The sequence below is a fragment of the Lacerta agilis genome, chromosome 2 (genome assembly GCF_009819535.1).
Source record: "Lacerta agilis isolate rLacAgi1 chromosome 2, rLacAgi1.pri, whole genome shotgun sequence".
NCBI lineage: Eukaryota > Metazoa > Chordata > Lepidosauria > Squamata > Lacertidae > Lacerta > Lacerta agilis.
The window spans coordinates 113,681,670-113,702,331 of NC_046313.1; the positions used below are offsets into that span (position 1 = coordinate 113,681,670).

The 20,662-nt window shown below is 44.5% G+C and overlaps 2 protein-coding genes across 2 annotated transcripts; both read left to right on the forward strand.

Moving 5' to 3' along the window:
* The first annotated feature begins 565 nt into the window (after positions 1-565).
* On the forward strand, positions 566-6,231 carry LOC117042494 (vomeronasal type-2 receptor 26-like). Its single transcript, XM_033142039.1, has 4 exons — positions 566-704; positions 2,540-2,767; positions 4,488-4,614; positions 5,318-6,231. The coding sequence occupies exons 2-4, from the start codon at positions 2,582-2,584 to the stop codon at positions 6,229-6,231; spliced, it is 1,227 nt and encodes a 408-aa protein (XP_032997930.1). The 5' UTR covers positions 566-704; positions 2,540-2,581.
* An 8,810-nt stretch (positions 6,232-15,041) lies between these two features.
* LOC117042495 (vomeronasal type-2 receptor 26-like) lies at positions 15,042-19,223 on the forward strand. Its single transcript, XM_033142041.1, has 3 exons — positions 15,042-15,221; positions 16,573-16,699; positions 18,319-19,223. Exons 1-3 carry the CDS (start codon positions 15,042-15,044, stop codon positions 19,221-19,223), a joined length of 1,212 nt encoding a protein of 403 aa, XP_032997932.1.
* The last annotated feature ends 1,439 nt before the right edge of the window (positions 19,224-20,662 follow it).

Consider the following 20,662-nt stretch of genomic DNA (forward strand, 5'->3'; position numbering starts at 1 on the left):
ATCACTTCAGATGGACGTTCATTGGTCTCATTGCTCCAGACACCGACAATGGAGTGAAGTTCATGAAGACATTGACCCCTGTGCTATTAGAGAGTGGCATTTGTGTTGCCATCTCACTAAGCATTCCACAACTTAATTCAGACAATGTGACGCTCTATCTTCCTTCATTAGAAAAGTTGGGACAAGTCCATGTATTCCTTTATTATGTAGAAACTTCTTATTTCTTGGTGGGAATACAACTTGGAAAAATAATATTTGACAAGCTGGTCCCACCCACTGCAGGGAAAGTCTTGATCACAACATCTATGTGGGATTTGAGTGTAGACTTCAACAGCATCATCAGCTATGGTTTTGATTTCCAACACTTCCACAGTATTCTTTCTTTCTCTATTGGGGCAAATAAATGGGCAAATTATGATGATTTTGATGTCTTCTCCTTTGCAAGCAAGCAGTTTTGGGAGGAAGCTTTTAATTGTTCCTATTTACAGAATACATTGTCAGTGAAAAGCTGGACAATATGCCGAGAAAGAAAGGAACTGGAGGTGCTGCCCCAAGATCACCTGGAAAGACTTTTATCTCTAAACAGCTACAGGATTTACAACACTGTCCAAGCTGTGGCGCATTCCTTAAATACTGCATATTCCTCTAGATCAAAGTGGAGGTTGAAGGACAGTCTGGAAGTTCAAAGGCTACAGCCATGGCAGGTATTTCCTTTCCCATCACAGACATCTCTTCCAAACATGACAATCAATTGTACAATTCCAGAATGGTAGCCTTGGAGATGGTCTGAGAACTTGGGGAATGTAGAGGGGAGGGGAGATTTTGGAAACCCCATTGTGAAGTGCCCTGAATTGGATCTGCCTCTCAGACATTGTTCTCTCTGGAAACAGTTCCCACCACTGGCCTAACCTCTTCTTTGCCTTGCGGTGGCCCACTTGACCCCAACCCCCTCCATAATAATTCCCTTGGGCAGGGAAGATGGCATTGCACAGGCTCTCTGTCCCTAAGCCCCTCTCCTGTTTAGGGAGATACTTTGGCACCTACTGAGCTCCACGAAGCTCTATCCTTTGTCCAAAGATTGTGTGTGTTGCTGGAGCCTGTATTAAGTGCCTGAGTGACTCATGTTCTCATTACAATAGGAGTTTGATATATATGGACGTTAGTCATATTTCTGGCTTTTTTATATTCTGATCCCATTAATATGCAATGAACTAAATTTTCCATTTTATACAGAATACCTTGAATTTTTTCAGACAGAGCAGATAATAGCTGCAATCATCATCTGAAGCCCTTCTTTGTGTGCCTCTTTCTTGAGGAGTCTGGAGGGTGGCAACACGAGAATGCGCCTTTTCTGCACTGGCTCCCCATTTGGAGAATGATGTCTCCAGGGATGTTTGCCTGGCCCCTTCATTATACCTCCTTTGGTGCCAGGCTGGAGACACATGCAGGTCAAAACAAAGAGGCAGTCAATTGTTCACTGTTTATTCAAGAAAACGGCATACAACTCAGCAACACTTCCTGTTGTTGTATTGATATTGGGTCATAAAACCTTTGACCCAAGTGGTGCTGCTGGCCGGCACTGCAATCAATCACCTTTACGATTGTCTCCGACATCAATGGCGCCCAGGCACACTTCTCGCTGTGCCCTGAGCGTTCTTCAGTAGCAGAGTGAATCGCAGCAATGAGGTGGCTTGTTGAGGTCTGCTCCGTGGCGTCTTGAAATAACTTGACAGACGCCAGTGCTACTCAACTAAACTAGGCTTTATTTAGTAGCACATACACAAGTCCTACAGACTCGAGCTGCATGCTTGCAGCAAACAAAGAACTCACATTCAGCAGTAACAGTACACTGAGCACGCACGCTGAACACAGAGTAAGGCGAAGGGGAAAGTGAAACCAAACCTCCCCTTTTCTAGACAAAGGAAAAGTGCCCGTATTACAGTGGGCAAGGCTCCCAGGATCAGAACGCCTCTTGCATCATTAACTCTAAGATGCTCAGAAAACCTGACACTTCCCAATTGGTCTTGCCCCTATAGAGCAGTTGCCAGAACTGATGGGACCTGCCTTCTACCCTTTCTAAGGCACCTCTGCTCTCGGTTCCACCCTCTTCATGATCCTGCACGTTCTTGGAGACCAGGGAGGAGGAGAGCTTGTCTCAGGAGGAGAGGGAGAGTCCTTGGATTCTCCAGAAGCCTCTTGACCCCTCTCCTCTGCTTCAGCCTCACAGTCTGTACTGCTCCCCATCACCAACTCCCCCTGCTCACTAAACCCTGTTGCTCCTTCAGCATTCCAGACCCTCATCACAATCTTATTCCTCTGACCTCTCCTCAGTGTCCCACCACAAATCCCCTGGCTCTGAGCCTTCCTCCCCTGGGGGTTCCCTGGCTGGTGCTTCCCACAATTCCTCAGACTGCCCAACCAGTCCCTGACACTCTAGCCAATCCCAAATGAGAGCAGATCCAAGCATAAAATGTGCAGAGTTGAATAGTCAAGTGTTGTTCCCATGTTCTATATGTGGCCCTTTTCTCTGCCATTCTAGCTCCACTCTTTCCTGGGAGACGCCCAATTTTACAATTCTTCAATGGACGGAGTGTATTTGGATGAGAATGGGGAACTGGCAGCTGAATTTGACATTGTGAATTGGATGGTATTTCCCAATAAGTCCCTCCTTAGAGAGACAATTGGGAGCATCAATAGACAGAGATCCCTTGACCTAAAGTGCACCATCGACCAGAATGCCACTGTGTGCCCTAAATGGCTCAACAAGGTGGGGAAAATAATTTCATTTTATTCGATTTCCCATCCCATAAACTCAATGTCACCATGCTTTGTGGGGGGCTTTCTTCAAATGCCTTCTGCATTTCTTGAAGATCTAACAGTAGGTCCCTGTTTAATTATTTATGTGCCTGGAATCAGCTGTTTTGGGGGTGTAATTTCAAGTCAGTTTTTTATTTTAATAACTAGATGAGGGGGCCACTGGTTTCCCCCTTCCTCTGTCAAGTTTAAACCATAAGAAACCTAAAATTTGTAGGAGAGTGTGGCTTTTGGCAGCCTCAGTGCTGGCAACATTTCCTGAAATGCTCCTCTAAAGCCATGTTCTTTGGAGCAACTTCCAGAAAAGTGTGCAATAGATTTGTTTGCCAGAAGAGATGGCCTCCTAACTTGAAGCCTTCAAGGAAATTTAACCACCTCTCAACTTTTGCAATTAGTTACTTTCCCAACATGTGGCACCTAGTCCTAGCACCACTTTTTTAAAAACAAAAAAACAAACCAAAAACTAGCATTATTTTCTGATAATGGTTTTACTGTACTCCTGTATGTCTGCTGCTGTAATACTGTGATGCTAAAAGGTTTTGTGACACCTCCCTCCTAATCAAATATGTTTGTGCAAATATGTTTTTAAAAAACTGAATCTTACAATGAAATATAAAGTACTGGGAAAGAGCTGTTGCGAAAACCTACTGGATGGCAGACTTGAAAGCTGTGGTTCTCAATCAAGCCCACTTTGATATTTGGGCCAAATCTACAAAAGGTTCCACTAGGGTCACTATGGCCCTCAAATGAAAAGGGTTTAGCTAACTCTGTTTAATACCGTGATCATGACACATTATCATGTACAAGAGGGAAAACCGAAACAGAGCTGAGCAACAGGGGAAGGGAAGTGGAAAGAACTAGGGTTTTGATCAAACAGGGAAACATTCTCATAGGAGGGTTTGCTGCAATCAAGCAGTGTATCAATTTGGTTAAATGTAATTAATCAAGTAATGTAATTAATCAAGTAATCAAGTAGTGGAAGAATGGCAGATGAAGTTAATGGAGTACATGGAACTCGCAGAACTGACCGCTAGAATCCGAGACCAGAGGGAGGAGAAGGTGTCGCAAGATTGGAAGAAATTTAAGGACTACTTACTTAAAAGTGTTAAATTGAATGTTTGAGTATTTGAGCAGAATTAACTAGAAGAATCGGCTTTAGCAGGTTAATGTTAGCTAAAATTGGTTAGAAGAAATTTTTGATGTGATAGATTTAATGGTATAAGAAGATTTTAAGATATAGAATATAAGTTATGATTTATATTGGATTAAGTAAATTTAAAGAGTATTAAGATATTTGGCAAATGTTAATGGGAAAAGAAATAAAGTTACCTAAAGAGTATATGTGTTTTTAAAGGCAGTGGAGGGAACAGGGGAAGTCCCCTGAGAGAGAAGTTAAAAACAAGAAGAAAAACAAAGATAGGTGTTAATTAAGGTTTGTATGTATTTTTTCCTTGTTTGTTATTTTTATTTTGTTTATTGTTTACTATGTATTATGTTTTATTGTGTTTATGTTTGTGTAATGTTGTTGTTTGTTGCTTTGTTTTATTGGAAAATAATAAAAAAATCTTTAAAAAATAAATAAATAAATAAATGTAATTAATCAAGTAACACATTGTAACCATCATTAATACATCAGCCTTAACACATTTTCCTTGATGCCCCTTTATGCTTAGCCCCTGCCTACGTCCAGGTGTGTGGAAAGTTGCCAGCCTGGATTCTTCAAAGTGGCTCAGGAAGGAATGCTGCTCTGCTGCTATGACTGTGCTTCCTGTGCAGATGGAACAATTGCCACTCAGGAAGGTGGGTGACACCAGCAGAAAGGCCTGCCCTTGGAGAAGAGGACAAAGGACCTTTCTGGTGTCCAGGGTTTATTAAAGGGAAGTTTTAGAAATGATGCACTGCTACAACGCAACTGGGCATTTTCCCCATTGAGTGTTCATACATCCTAAATTAACAGGATCAATGACAACTGGAAGCCTTCGCAGAGTGGGAGAAAATCCTGAGATGTGGGAATTTGACAGTACTTTGACAGTTAGTCAAACTTGGCACAAGAGGCACAATGAACTCCAAGATGATGGTTGGGCACAAATGTTTCATACAGTTGAGTCCAAATAGGTCCCTTTTGTGTGTCATCTTAGAAGCTTTTGGCCTAGGGACCCTTTTCCTAACATTGACATCTTTTCAGGAAAGGGGTCATCAGGGTTTATAATTCATTTATTCCTATCAGAAATATTAGTGAGGGGATCCTGCTTTGTGGTTCCCTTAGTAGGTGGAATCCTATCCTCCCTGTTTTTACCACCGCATAAAGACATACCAGTTGCCTCAGGTTTTCATTGTCTCGTAATATTATTAATACCGATAAATGCTCTCCCTGGTTATAGGCAATTATTTTTATTAAATATAGTTATGTTTTCTTTTGGTGGAGACCACTTTGGTATTACTTTTTGTTAATGAAAAGCAGTACAGAAGGCCATAAAGTTGATTTTCCTTGTGTTCATTCCAGATGCCCAGCATTGCACCAGGTGTCCTGAAGATCAGCATCCAAACAAGGCCAGAGATCTCTGTTTCTACAAGATCATCAGCTTCCTGGCTTATGAAGAATATTTGGGGATCTTCCTAGCTTCCTTTGCCCTATTCTTATCCTTAACCACAGGTGTTGTGCTAGGAATATTCATTATATTCCAAGAAACTCCCATAGTCAAAGCCAACAACCGGAACCTCTCCTACATCCTCCTCATCTCCCTCCTGCTTTCCTTTTTGTCCTCCTTGCTCTTCATTGGAAGGCCAAGGAAAATGACCTGTCTTCTCCAACAAGTGGCCTTCAGTATCATCTTCTCAGTTGCCATCTCTTCTGTGTTGGCAAAAACCATCACTGTGGTTATGGCCTTCCTGGCCACTAAGCCAGGAAACACGATGAGAAGATGGCTGGGGAAGAATCTGGCCAACTCCATTGTCATTTCCTGTTCCAGTGTCCAAGTTGTCATCTGTACTATCTGGCTGGGAATCTCCCCACCCTTCCCAGATTCTGACATGCACTCTCAGCCTAGAGAGATCATTTTGCAGTGCAATGAAGGGTCTATTGGCATGTTTTATGCTGCCCTCGGCTACATGGGCTTCCTGGCCTCCATCTGCTTCACAGTGGCTTTTCTGGCCAGGAAGCTGCCTGGGGCCTTCAATGAAACCAAGCTGATCACCTTCAGCATGCTGGTCTTCTGCAGTGTTTGGGTCACGTTTGTGCCCTCCTACCTGAGCACAAAGGGGAAATACATGGTAGCCGTGCAGGTCTTCTCTATCTTGGCCTCCAGTGCTGGGCTTCTGGGCTGCATCTTCATTCCCAAGTGCTACATTCTTATACTGAGGCCAGATCTGAACCTGAGAGAGCACCTGACAAGAAAGAAACCTAAACAGGACATTTGATTCTTAGCTGTAAGGAAATCATAGAATCAAGTAAAAGTTCTACAAGAAAAGTTAGTACATGGAAGGACATTACTGGAAGTTTTGGTTTTGGAGAGGACAGTGACATTGATTTTAGGTAGTCAGGAAGGAGATGGGTGGTCTTCAGAGAAGTTAAGTTGGCAGACTCAGACATAAAGAAAGGGGAACAGTTGGGTGCATATGATGACCTCATGTAGACAGGGCTTTTTCAGTTAGAACTCAGAGGAACTCAATTCGGGCCCCTCTCAGGTGGGTGCCATTGCCATTCTAAGAAAAGCAGGGTGAGTTCCAACACCTCTCTTTCTAGAAAAATAGCACTGTATGTAGGCATGTCCTGGTATTTATGCTAACCAAAGGGGATGTGAACAATTTGACATCAGAAACCATGCTTGGCAAAAGCAAATGGAAAGTATAGAAGCTAGTTTTTCTGTGCAAAGAAGTTGTCTCTTCCTCAGAAACAGCTACATCTGGACAGAATCAGCCTTTCTGGAAATGTATTTGCTACTTTGCATGTTTCAGTTTCAGTTCAACAAGAGCCCCGAGGCCTAGCGGCCTGGGAGCGGCCCAGAGCAGCCCGCCCCCGCGGAGCGCCGGCATTCTGCTTCAACTGCCACCGCCGCGGGAGGGGAGGAGAAGGGAGGAGGAGCATTATTGTCATTCTTAAAGGCTCCAGGGTGCCGCTGCTGCCAGTCCGTGTAGGCCACACTGAGCGAGACGGCAGCCCCCACGGCGATTCTGAGGCGAGGCCCGGCTGCGGCGGCGACGTACCCAAGGCTGGCGGCCATGAGGCCCACGAGGCCGGTGCCTGCGCCCAGCTCAAGCACGGCCTTGCGGCGGAGAGGGAGCCCCACCAGGCCCGCTGCCTCCGAGTCCTCGGCCCCCTTCTCAAGGAAGCACGCCAGCACCAGCGCCGCGTCCCACACCACGCAGCCCGTCCCGCCCGCCAAGCGCTACCCGAGGCGGAGCCCCACCGAGCCATCCAGGGCGCACTCGAACCCCGGCCCCGTCTCCGGAGAAGGGGAAGAAGACATGATGGAGGCCGTGGGAGAGGAGACGGAGGCCGGCCGGCCGTAGGGAGGGAGGGAGGGAGGAGGAGTGAGAGGGAGGGAGGCGGCTTCTGTTTTAGCGCCCGTTATTTTAACGGGCTGAAACCACTAGTTTAACAATAAACAACAATGAAAACCACCTTGAGCTTTAATGCACACATGTGTGCCCAGATAGCATGGGGCAAGGGGTAAGTTTGGCTAATCCGTTGGAGAAGTCCGAAGGTTGTTTTTCAAAAAGTTGCTCGTATTGACTTCCAAACTCCCTTCCCAGAGTGCAGACTTGGAATGTGTCCTTCCCCACGTCATGCTTCACTTTCAGCCATGTTTGGAATTCAAAATTAATTCAGCAGTCTCTTCCCACCACATTTGCTTCACCGGCTACCTCGCTTGCTCCTGCTCCTCCTCCTCCTCTGGCCCAAGCCTTGAGGAACTGCTTCTTGAGCGGAGTTTACACAGAGGAGAGCTGCTCTGGTTAGAGAGAATAAGGAACTGAAGTCACTTAAGCATGTTCTTGTCTGCTCAGAAGACATACAGAGTTGGAATGAACTTTCTTCAAAATGGGCTGTGAGAGGGAAACACTCCCTCTGGGAAAATTTCAAATGTAAGGCAGTCGGGGTGGGCCTGGCCTGAACAAAAGTGACTAGCGGTTCAAGAAGCGCCGCCGACTTGAGCCCTATACTGTGGGTGCCCAGCAAGTGTACAATGCCAGAACATCATGACATCGTACAGGCTTTAGCGCAGGCACAGCCCTAGCCCAGTTGTTACTTTGGCACGGGAGTGCCAGAAGTTAAGTGGCAGTGGACGGGAGTGGATGGCGTGTGGTGACAGCAGTAAGGGTTGAAGGTCGAGCATCCACAGAAAAAAGATTGTGGTTGTCTGGGCTCACAGGGTCCCCTAAAGTTGATGTCCCTAAGTTCAAGGGAGGAGGGTCTGGTGTCTCAGAATTGGCAGGTAGAACTGGGAGTTTTCACAAACATGTTTTTCTCCCAACTACTACCCCTGCACATGAATATTCACAAACTGTTTAGGATGTTGTAGAGCTGCTGCTTCTTTCCTTTGCAATTATCAAAATCATAGTGATTTTCTTTCATCTTCTCAACCAAGCTCCAGAGACTTCTCCACGAATTGCAGTTGAGTGCACTGAAGTAAACATGAGAATGAAGAGCAATATCAGGCAACATCTTGCATTTGGGAAAGACTGGGGTATAAATGCCTTTTGTTCCAATGAGAGTTTGGGCTGGAATTTAGGACAGGTGAGTTGAATGTTGCAGGTGTGAGGTTGACTTCCATCCCCTTCAAATCTGAAGCTGTGGCTGGGCTCCATCAACATTAGGAAAGCAGAAAGAGTTTGGCTTCATGGAAGAATTCTCTGAGATGAGCAGTCACAAGGAAGGGAGCTGTTCCAGAATGGGATTTCTGTGGCTGCTGCTGCTTCTGCCTTATGTGGAATGTGGAGTGAAGGTGAAATGCCCCTTGACTCTAGAGAGAGATGAGATAGACCCATTCAGTTATTCCAGACCAGGAGGTCACCTCATGAGCGGGGTCATCTCTGCCACAATGGCTACGTTTATTCCTCACACTTTCAAGGAGTCTCCCTCTACCATCTTTAGAGAGTAAGTCATTTTATGGAATGGGATTAGAGATGTTCCTTTAGCTACCAAATTCATGAGTCCCAATTCCCAGGCTCTCTCCTACTCAGAGGCCTGTGGCTTAAAGGGGTTCATTCTTGGTTTCGCATGTGGAAAAGGCCAGGGCCCCTTCTGCATTGCAGGACCAGGCATCGGGCTCCCCATACCCCAGCCCATATAAATAAGAGACCAATAAGACTGGTTTGGGGTCAAAACATGCCACAACTTTATTGAATACAGATGAAAGAAATTTGGCTTGGGCATGGGGCAATCTAAATACTTCTGACCTGCCTGCCAGAAGTGACGTGTGGTCAGTCCAGGTGGAGGTTCCTAAGACTTACATCAAAGAGGGAGACCCCTGCAGGGACCACCCTGTGGGGAGTGCCTTCAGCACTGGGCACGCAGATGTGGACACTCCCCCTGGATCCCTTTAACAGGATACCCCAGCATTTGGAGGGGCAGGCAGAGACTACAACTTCCCTTCCGTCCAAAACACAGGATTGCCCCAATGCCCAACCAGTTGTGATGATTGCTATGAGGTAGGCAGAACCAACCAGGTAAGAGCCAACTAGCCCGGTGGGCAAATTCCTACCCGGACCCATAAAGAATGGCGACCACCATAGCCACAGCCAAGTCACTGACTATCAGCTTGAACTGAGGGAAGGTGAGCGGAGAAACCCGGTGAAGGAACGAACAGGCAGTGCCCCATGTGCGGACTGCTTAAATGGGCTTATGCCCCCCACTGCCTATCAGGAAGGGCACTGGAGTTCTAGTTCCCTCATCAGGGGCCCAGGAAAGCCTCTGCCATCTCACAACCAAATCCACTACGAACTTCAGCAACCTGATAGCCTTAAATATCTGAAGGAAACCGCTGTAAATATCTTCTAGAATTCCTCTATACTGAGTATTCATTCTCACTAATTTAAGTGTTTGGAACCCCTCGAATCTTGCATGAAACACTATTAACTGTAAAAACTTGTCAAAAAAAGGCAGAACTGAATAGCCTTAAATATCTGAAGGAAACTGTTGTAAATATCTTCTAGATTTCCTCTATACTGAGCATTCAGTCTGATTATTTTTCTATTTACTTTCTATCGAGCATTTGTACTGATTATTTGCATCCAACAACAAACCACAAGTATGGAAGGTTTCAAAAGATATGTTCCAAAGGAACCCTCCAGTCTTATGCCACTACAAAGTGAAAATAGGAAACCGTGAAAATGGGGGAACTACAGAAATGTCGCCTTCATTTCTCTGGCAAACTTGTCCACCTCTGCTGCTTTTGCTAAGCAGAGCTCTGTCCATGGGTGGGCTGCTGCGGATGGGAAAGGAGCACTTAGTTTCCTCCTCCTCCACCACCAGAATTTTGTGAGGAAGCTGCAAGTTGTAGTTCTGGAAACAGTTTGAGGAAAGGGCCAGAAAGCTTTTGGATTTCAAGGGGGATGTTGAAGGACCTGGGTGCCCTACCTCCAAAATTGAATTGTGGAGCAAGATCAGTCAGAGGGCTAATGCTGTCAGACTTCCACTAAGGTTCAAGCCTGTATATAGAAATAAACAATTTGTCCCAAAAAGAAAAAAATGTTGCAAACTTCCAGGAACTTCCTTTCAGTGAAGAAAACTTGGGTGCATCTTAAACAACAATATGAATGCTAAGAAGGACAAGGCTGCTGTGACACGGCACAAGTGACTTTTCTTTTTTGCTTTTTAAAAGTTATTATTTTTGTTTTATTGTTAACGTGGAAATTCTAGCATGGGGTTAGTTGTGCCTAAAGCTGTGATGAACCCTAGGATTTACAGCATAAACTGTTGTTATCACTGATTTCAAATCAAGCGAAGAGAACCACACACTCAGAGGACCCCCCAGAGCATATCAGGAGCACAAGACGCTGTGATTCAAATGAAGTCACTCTAATTCTCTCCTCTAAATCACGAAGGGGGCAGTAAATTTTTCATTTAATGAACCTTTAAAATATTATATCTGCTCTTGCTCTTTAAATGAGGATCAGCTGTTGAGTTTTGGGCATCCTTTGAGTCTTTCTATCAGCCATTATTCTTTCCATGGCTGTGCATGACTAATTCCACCACTAGAATGATCATCTTCATCCATTTTGTTTCCCAAAAGATAAAAGCTGTTGGTTGAACAAGACTATCCAGCCACCTACACATCATAAAATGAGGACTGGTTGTTGAACTTCCAGTTTTGGCTCTGGATCAGGGTTAGAATAAGTAAAGTTCTATGAATTGAATTCAGAAGTTTTTATTGCTGATTTTGTTCCCCACAGTTGTTTGTGTTTGTAATACTATGAAAAACCAATAAAGTTTATTTGAAGAAGAAGAAGAAGAAGAAGAAGAAGAAGAAGAAGAAGAAGAAGAAGAAGAAGAAGTGTGCATGCACACAAAAGCTCATAAAAAAGAAGTTTTTATTGCTTTGAGTTTGGGAAAATCCATTACTGAAGTAGCTTCTTGGTAAAGGACTTTAGTATAAGGAGGGAAGGTGTTTTGTGCCAGAGGGCAAATGGCTGGGCCCCCTCCCTCATCTGGCTGATAAGAACCAAACAGGAGTGTGAGAGGGAGCTAGACTAGAAGCAGGAAGATATCAGAGAGGACCAGACATGCTTGATTTCTGCTTCAATCCAAGGCTGTAGCTATGGGAGAAGAAAGACCTTCTGGGGTGTTAATGCTGTGAGCCCCTGCATCACAGGCTCCGGTTGTATATATGTGTAAATAAATTGTATATCATTAGGACACCACAGTCTTCGCTGTCCTTCATTCCAAGTAGACTGAACCACACATAACTGTTTGGAACCCCTCGAATCTTGCATGAAACACTATTAACTGTAAATACTTGTCAAAAATGCAGAACTGAATCTGATATATTGCTGGAATGCTGGATAATGATTGTGTACTATGTACATTTTTGCAGGAAAGCAGGAACAAGGTACTGGCTATTCCTGTCCTTTTTGTTTGCCATTCGGCAGATCAACCAGAATCCCAGCCTCTTGCCCAACATCACACTAGGTTACAGCATCCATGATAACTTTTTTCATGGAAGGGTGACATATGAAACTTTGGCAGACCTGCTCTCTTCTGGGCAGGTGAATGTCCCAAACTTCAATTGTGGGGAAGAGAATCAGCCTCTCGCTGTTCTTGAAGGGACTGACAGTGACTCTCAAAACTCCATCCTGATTTCCACCATGTTGGGCATCTATAAAATCCCACAGGTAAGAATGGAGAGGGGTGTAGGCTGTGCTCATACCACCTTTTTTTTTCTTTCTTTCTATGTGTGTTAAATGCCATGATACTAGAAACTGGTGTGAGTGGAAACATTTTTCGCGAGCTAAACACTTGTATTTTGTTTATTAATGTAAAATATTTAGAACCCACCTTAGTATTTAAAATTCTTGTTGTGGTGTATAGCAAAAACAGTAACACACCAATGATGCAAGAAAGATAAGAGTAACACATCAATTATGCAAAAGAAAATCAGGAAAACAGTAGTACAATAACAAACAAAAAACTGCTTTAAGTTATTTCTAGAGACAGAAACAGAGTCCAATGTTATGTGTCAAGGAAAATATTTATCTTTAAAATAAAATTATTTGTTATTTGTTTGATCCAAAAATTTCAGCTTTGATCCAAAATAAAAACAACCCAACAGTCTTCCTCTTCTTGCCAGGTCAGTTATGCTTTTGTTTCCCGAGTTCTGAGTGGCAAAAGGCAGTTTCCCTTTTTCTACAGGATGGTCCCCCAAGAAGATGCCCTGTACCCCGGAATTGTCAAGCTGCTCCATCACTTCAGTTGGACATTCATTGGTCTTCTTACTCAAGACACCGACAACGGAGAGAGGTTCGTGAAGACCATGACACCTCTGCTTATAAAGAATGGCATTTGCGTTGCCTTCTCCCAAGGCTTCATCCTAAAACTAGGCATTAACACATTGACATTCAGTACTTCTCAATTCATTGAGTGGGGACAAGTCAATGTATTTCTTTATTATGTAGAAAATATTTATTTAAGAGCGGGGCTGAAAATTGTGAAAACGTTGATCCATGTTTTTAAAAAACCCACCGCAGGAAAAGTCTTGATCACAACAGCGATGTGGGACATCTCCTTGAACTTAATTTTCAGTGGTTTAGATTACCAGCACTTCCCAGGTATTTTTTCTTTTTTTCTTGCGAAAAATAATTGGGCACCACATGATGACTTTAATCGCTTTTTCTTTGCTATCAAGAAGTTTTGGGAGGATAGCTTTAATTGTTCCTATGTAAAGCATGCATTGTCCGTGAAAGGCCGGACAAGATGCAGAGAGAGAGAGAAACTGGAGATACTTCCCCAAGAAGATCTGGAAAGAATACTCTCTTCAGACAGTCGCAGGATTTACAACACTGTCCAAGCTGTGGCGCATGCCTTAAATGCTGCGTATTCTTCTAGATCCAAGTGGAGGTTGAAGGACAGTCTGGAAGTTCAAAGGCTAAAGCCATGGCAGGTATTTCCTTTCCCATCATAGACATCTCTGCCAAATATGATGGTCCAGAATTATCGTCTTGGAGGTTGAGAACTTGGGGAATGTAGTGGGTGAAATTTATCAAACTGCTTTTTGACGTGCCCTGAATTGGATCCCCTTTGTGCCCCCACAAAATTCCCTGAGAGGACAGTGTCCCTCTGGTAATGGATCTCAGTCCCTCCCCTTTGCCTGCAGTGTCCCATTTGGAGCAAGACCCCTAACCCCCAATGTAAGAATTCCCTTTGGGAAGAGAGATGGTGTTGCAGGATGCCTCTCCCCATATGGCAGCAGTTTTCAACCAGTGAGCTTGAATGGCTGTCAGGGGACTGGCAGCAGTTTTCAACCAGTGAGCTTGAATGGCTGTCAGCACCAGCTTCCCTCCATCCCTCCCGTTCGCCTGTGAGTGGCGTTGCCTCCCCAGGCCAAGACCTGCCTGTTCCTCAAGGGCAAGTGGGTTGGCTTGCTGCACTGTGTGCCACTGCTTTCTTCACCTCCTTTCCTTCCTCTTCCTCTTCCTCTTCCTCCCCTCTCCCCTCTCCCCATGCTCTCTTTCTCTCCTCCTTCTCCCCTTCCTTCTTTCCCCCAGCAGGCAGTAGGAACCACAGTGGCAGCAGCCCAGATCCCAGGAGCCACAGCAGCCATCAGCCTCCACTACCCTCCACAACTCCTTGATGCATCTTTACATCTGCCCTATTGCACCACTGTCCCCCATTTCCTGGGCCACCTTGCAGACCCCAGCAACCCCCTTCCTCCCCCCCCCCCCGCTATTTCTTTTCTACCCTTGTTCCCTCACTTAGCTCTCCATTTACCGCAGACCGCTTGACAGCCATCTGTCAGGAATGCTTTGATGGTGTTTCCTGCTTGACAGGGGGTTCGACTGGATGGCCCTTGTGGTCTCTTCCAACTCTATGATTCTATGATTTTTTGTGTCCTTTCATTACTATCCTATTAATATTCATTAAACCCATCTTTTCATTATTAGGTTGAATGGGGAATACACCCAAATAACTGTGTTTGGGTTGGCAGCCTAAGCAAATATACTCAGGCATAAATTTAAATGTAAAAAGGTGAAGGTAAAAGACCCCTGGATGGTTAAGTCTAGTCAAAGGCGACTATGTGGTTGCGGCGCTCATTTCGCTTTTGGGCCGAGGGAGCAAGCGTTTGTCCACAGACAGCTTTCCAGGTCATGTGGCCAGCAGGACTAAACCACTTCTGGCGTAACGGGACACTGTGACGGAAACCAAAGCGCACAGAAACACTGTTTATATTCCCGCCATTGTGGTACCTATTTATCTACTTGCACCAGTGTGCTTTCAAACTGCTAGGTTGGCAGGAGCTGGGACAGAGCAGCAGGGATTTGGACCGCCCGAACTTCCAACCGGTAAGCCTAAGAGGCTCAGTGGTTTAGACCACAGTGCCACCCGCGTCTCTATAAATTTCAGTGTAGCCCACACTCAAAGCTACTTGAGTCTGCACCCAGATCCAAGTCAGAGGAGAGCCAGGAGTTGAAAGTTGGATAGCCATTATTTTTTTACCATATTCCAAACACTGCCCTTTTCTCTGCCATTCTAGCTCCACCCTTTCCTGGGAAATGCCCAGTTTTACAATTCTTCCATGGATGGAGTGTACTTGGATGAGAACGGGGAAGTGGGAGCCGACTGGGACATCGTGAACTGGGTGCTGTTTCCCAATCGGACCTACATGACAGTGAGGTTTGGGAATATCAAGAGACTGGGATCCTCTGACCTAAAGTGCACCATTGATGCAGATGTGCTGCCCAAAAGGCTCAACAAGGTGGGAGATACAGTCTATTGCATTTTATCTAATCTCTAATCATGGTCTCCTGCTTCATGTGGGGCTGCCTTCAAATGCCTGTCAGCATCAGCTTTGAACATTTTGACAACCTAGCGTGGAATCTCTGTCAAACTGTGCATTTGTAGGAGTCAAATGTTCTGGAGTGCAATTTCCAGGGTGTTGCTTATTGTAGTAATTAGATGAGGTGGCCAAGGTTTTCCCCAGCCATCACCATATTTAAATTGTCATGAACCCACATGCTCTCACATGCATTCATACTCACACTAAAGAGAGGTTTAGCCTGTCAGCATCAACATTCAATATTTTGACAGTCTAGGGCACACTAAAGAGAGGATTAGGGTCTTTCGCTGGAGTCCTGACATGGGCTTGTTATGAATACGTGTCCATCTTTATCCTAAAGCCCACAAGAAGTTCTTGCACCAAAGGAATAAACAAAGTTGGGTTTATTATATGGAACAGAAGTGACAGATATTCCCTTCTGTCCACATATATGGATATTTTTGAATGATTCAGGCAGCAAAATTACACTTTAAGCAGGCAACAACTAACAGAAAAGATAAACTCCTTGATCTAAACGGCAACAGAAATATGTAACTATTTTGAAAAAGCCTGTAGGAAAGTGAGCTTTCTGATTTCCTCACAGTAACCCACAGTAAAGAGAAAGGAAAAATGGAACTGGAATAGTATAACTGTCCTTAAGCATCTGTAAGCTGGGCCTTGAGAATTCTGGATAAGTTCTCTTGGAGACCGCAGTGCCAACCGCCTACTGGGAAATTTGGGATTTTTAATAGTAGTCTTCTTCATAGAGAAGGGAAAGGGCTTTGAAATGAAGAAGTCCTGCCCATTTCTCACCTTGCCCATCCTAGTGAGAAGATAACTAAAACTGGACATCCTGTTTGCGTTCCATCCTGGTGTGCATGAAAGACTGCGACAGTGAGGAGCCATTTCCCACATTTCTGCATCTATCCCACTTGGCTTCCCCGACACCGTACAGCCTGGCTGCTTCACTTCACACCAGCTGCAGCTTCCAGATTATTTTCATGAGTAGCCCCACGATAATAGAACCAGGCGGTTAGCAGAGCATGGATAACTGAGAGCAGCCTAATCCTAACCAGGAACATCCTTGGCTAGGCAACCTGCCAAAGCTAGAAATGCACATTCAATACCCCTTGTGCCACCTGGACCTCAAACAGCTATGAAATTGTTTTCTCAGCCTTATGCTTAGTTGCAAGGTTCACGTGAGAATCCTGGGCCTTCCCAAACCTCTGTCTCATTTCCAGAGGGAAAAAAATATAGGCCTAACACAATTTCTTTGCTGCTTGCTGCTTAGACCTTGCCGCCTTCCAAGTGTGTAGAAAGCTGCAGCCCTGGACTGGTCAAACGTGTTCAGGAAGGAATGCCACTCTGCTGCTATGATTGCGTTCCCTGCGCAGAAGGGACCATCTCCACTCAGGAAGGTGGGTAACGCCAGCAGAAAGGGCTGCCCTTGAGGAAGAGGAAGCAGCTTCATTCCGATATACAGGATATATACAGGGGAAATTTATAACTTATACAGGGTATAAAGGATATATACAGGGGAAATTTAAATGTTTCAAGTGAGAAGCTCTAACTGTAATCCTTATTCCTTCCTGTCTGTGACAGTTTGTTTTCCGTGATGTTTTCCCATCCATATACGGTGTTATATTTTTCATTCCTACAACTGTTGATGGTTCCCATCATCCCTCGGGAGAAGGGGTTATCTCACAGTTTCCAAAAGTCACTGCATCACTTCATCCCGTGATTTGGCTTCCAGTAAACAAGCCATCTTCAACATTTTCCAGCCTAGGAAGAACGGTCTGAATCAAGACTGCAAATAGTTAATCCAAAAGCTTCTATTCCTGCAGCTGGTAGACTCCTTCCTTCGCTGCCACTGATTTGTGGCCAGTTGTCCTTATATCAAACAAATTCCTTGGAGGAAAATGGAGGTTAGGGAGGACTTTTCTCCATATTTTCAAAGCGTAGCGTTCCCACCCTTTCCCTCTCAGTTCCTTTCTCTAACACACGCATCTCCAGTTTTGTTACATTCCATATTTATATTCCATTTTCTTCCTTCATCACTTGTACAGATTAAAAAAAACAAAAAACACTTGCATTCCAGGGAGGGCTGCCACATCATAAATTTAGCGAAAAACTTAAGCAAACTGTGTTCTCCCCTCCCCATCTCTTTGACCAAATGAAACTGCCTCTCAATCCAAACCTTTAAAACCCTGGTAGCTGGGTTCATGTTTGCAGTTTCTTAGCTCATCATCTCTAGCACGTGCCTGTAGTTTACTCCAATTAAAAAAGCCAATTAGCAGGATAACTTGTGCTTCCAGGAACAGGATCGGGGGGTGACGGTAGCCGGATTGCTCCATAAACCCAGTGCCTTTGTATGTCCTCGCATTCCATGGTTAAGCGAGTGCCAGGCAACCAGGCAAATAGCGGGTGAGAGCCAGGTTCCTCTTCCAACTGAAGAGGAATGCAGAATTCAGCCATCATTCTCTGATTATCTCCATCTGTCTCTCTCCATGGTCTTGGGAGAGACATCCATCCCCTGGCGCACAAGAAACAGGAAGCCCATTATAGCCATCTTCAAATATCTAAAGGGCCATCACATTGTTTTCTCCTGTTCCAGTGGGTAGGACCCGAAGCAATGTCTTCAAGTTACAATAAAGGAGATTCTGACTAAACATCAGGAAAAACTCCCTCTGAAAATGATGGACTCTCCTTCCTTGGTGGTTATTAAGCAGATGTTGGATGGCCTCTGCCCTGGAGGCTTTAGTTGAGACTCCTGCGTTGCAAGGGGGTGGATTAGATGACCATTAGGTCATGCTCCCCCCATTGTTTTCCCCACCAATGGATGGCATACCTGTTGCCTGAAGTAGTTCATTATCATTGATATTATTAATATTGATTCCTGATATCCTGAGTCATATACAATAATTTTTATTGGATATATTTATGTGTTCTTCTAGTGGAAACTACTTTGGTATCACTGTCTGCAAATGAAAAGCAAGACAGAAGGATATAAAGTTGATATTACTGTTGTTCTTTCCAGATGCAGAGCATTGTACCAGGTGTCCGGAAGATCAACATCCAAACAAGGCCAGAGATCGATGTCTCCCCAAGACTATCACCTTCCTGGCTTATGAAGAATATTTGGGGGTTCTCCTGGCTTTCTTGGCCATCTCTTTATCCCTAACTGCAGGCTTTGTGTTAGGAATCTTCATTAAGTACAAGGAAACTCCCATAGTCAGAGCCAATAACAGGGACCTCTCTTATATCCTCCTTGTTTCCCTCTTGCTTTCCTTTTTGTCCTCCTTCCTTTTTATTGGCCAGCCAAGGAAAGGGACCTGCCTTATTCGACAAATGGTCTTCAGCATTATCTTCTCGGCTGCCATCTCTTCTGTGTTGGCAAAAACCATCACTGTGGTGCTGGCCTTTCTGGCCACAAAACCAGGGAACAGGGTGAAGAGATGGCTGGGGAAGAGTCTGGCCAACTCCATTGTCATTTCCTGTTCCAGTGTCCAAGTGATCATCTGCGCCATCTGGTTGGAAATCTCTCCACCCTTCCCAGAGTCTGACATGAGCTCCCAGGCTAGAGAGATCATCCTACAATGCAACGAAGGGTCTATTGCCATGTTTTATGCTGCCCTTGGCTACATGGACTTTCTGGCCTCCATCTGCTTCACAGTGGCTTTCCTAGCCAGGAAGCTGCCTGAGACCTTCAATGAAGCCAAGCTGATCACCTTCAGCATGCTGGTCTTCTGCAGTGTTTGGGTCTCCTTTGTGCCCACTTACCTGAGCACAAAGGGGAAATACATGGTGGCCGTGCAGATCTTCTCTATCTTGGCCTCCAGTGCTGGGCTTCTTGGCTGCATCTTCTTTCCCAAGTGCTACATAATTGTACTCAGACCTGATCTGAACACAAAGGAGCATCTGACATCAAAAACCAGTTCTTAAATGAAACATTTTCGACAACTGTTCTCCAGCACAGCAATAATGAAAAAGACATACTTGCCTTGCAAATGTAGCTTCTTAAATCTAAGGGCATGTTTATGGCTCCTTTTCTTATGGTTATGTTTCAAACCTTTAAGAAGTGTCTAAATGTTTACATTTTATTTTTAATTGTGATATTTTAAGTTGGAAATTTTAGTGTCTTCCTCTTAAAATTCATAGTCTTTTGCAGCTCCTGCATTTCAAAATATTGATTTAATAGGAAAATTGATTAGAACTGCTAAAACAAATAGAGTAAAAAAGTGGAATTCAGTAGTGAAATCTTTTGATTTAAGAATAGTTAACAGAGGGCATGGAAACATTATTTACAGATACACACACACACACACACACACACACACACACACACACCACAATGGGAGGGTTCTTAGGAGTGGGAATAAACATAGTAGGAATAATTTATTCCTTATTGCAAAAAGCCATTTAAAATATGTTGAACTTTGAGATATGGATTGTTCTTCATTGTAGATAGAATGAATATGTGTATTTTCCTTCACAAACATTATGCTAAAAATTGTGCCCTAATAACTCTGTTGCTCTTCAAGGTGCCTCCAGACCATGTTGCTTTTGAACTAGTGAGAAATGCGGGAATGTTATAGATAGTAGGAAAGGATATATTGATTAAGTATTATCCTTCCTTCACTCATGCTAGTGAGTGTTGTAGGAGAGCAGATTCCCCTCAATATAGCAGGAAACTAGTTTCCAGATTCATTTGAATCTCTTTAGTTAAGTAATCCAATCTGTCTTGCCCCAATGGATTATTTTATCCCTCTTAAAGAATAAAGACACATGAGTCTTTCCTTAAAAGTAACAAGAGGTTTACTCACATTCAGTTCAGTTTGATACCTGAAAGGCAGGCTTTAGCTAGTAGTTACATAACAAACTGTGAGTTCATCTCATATGGAGATTGAGCTCATGTGCTGCAGGCTGACCTGTGGTTCTGACCTGTGGTTCCAGGACCGCATCAGCTTCCTCATCCTCCTCCAGCAGAGGAGTAAAATATAACAAAAATACATTAAGAGAACAAAATGGCTGCAGGAGAGCATCATGGCAGCAGGAGACAGACAAAATGGCTGTGTGATTCGGCTCATGGAGTCAGCCAGGGCCACGCCCATCTCCCAGGTCACATGCGGGGGAGGATGCTCCAGACCAGTGGAACAGGAAGTTATACTGACTGGAGTAACATCCCCCCTGCCAACAAGGAATGCTGTATTTGACTACTCCTATGACAGATCCTGAAGTTGAGGCTCCAGTACTTTGGCCACCTCATGAGAAGAGAAGACTCCCTGGAAAAGACCCTGATGTTGGGAAAGATGGAGGGCACGAGGAGAAGGGGACGACAGAGGATGAGATGGTTGGACAGTGTTCTTGAAGCGACTAGCATG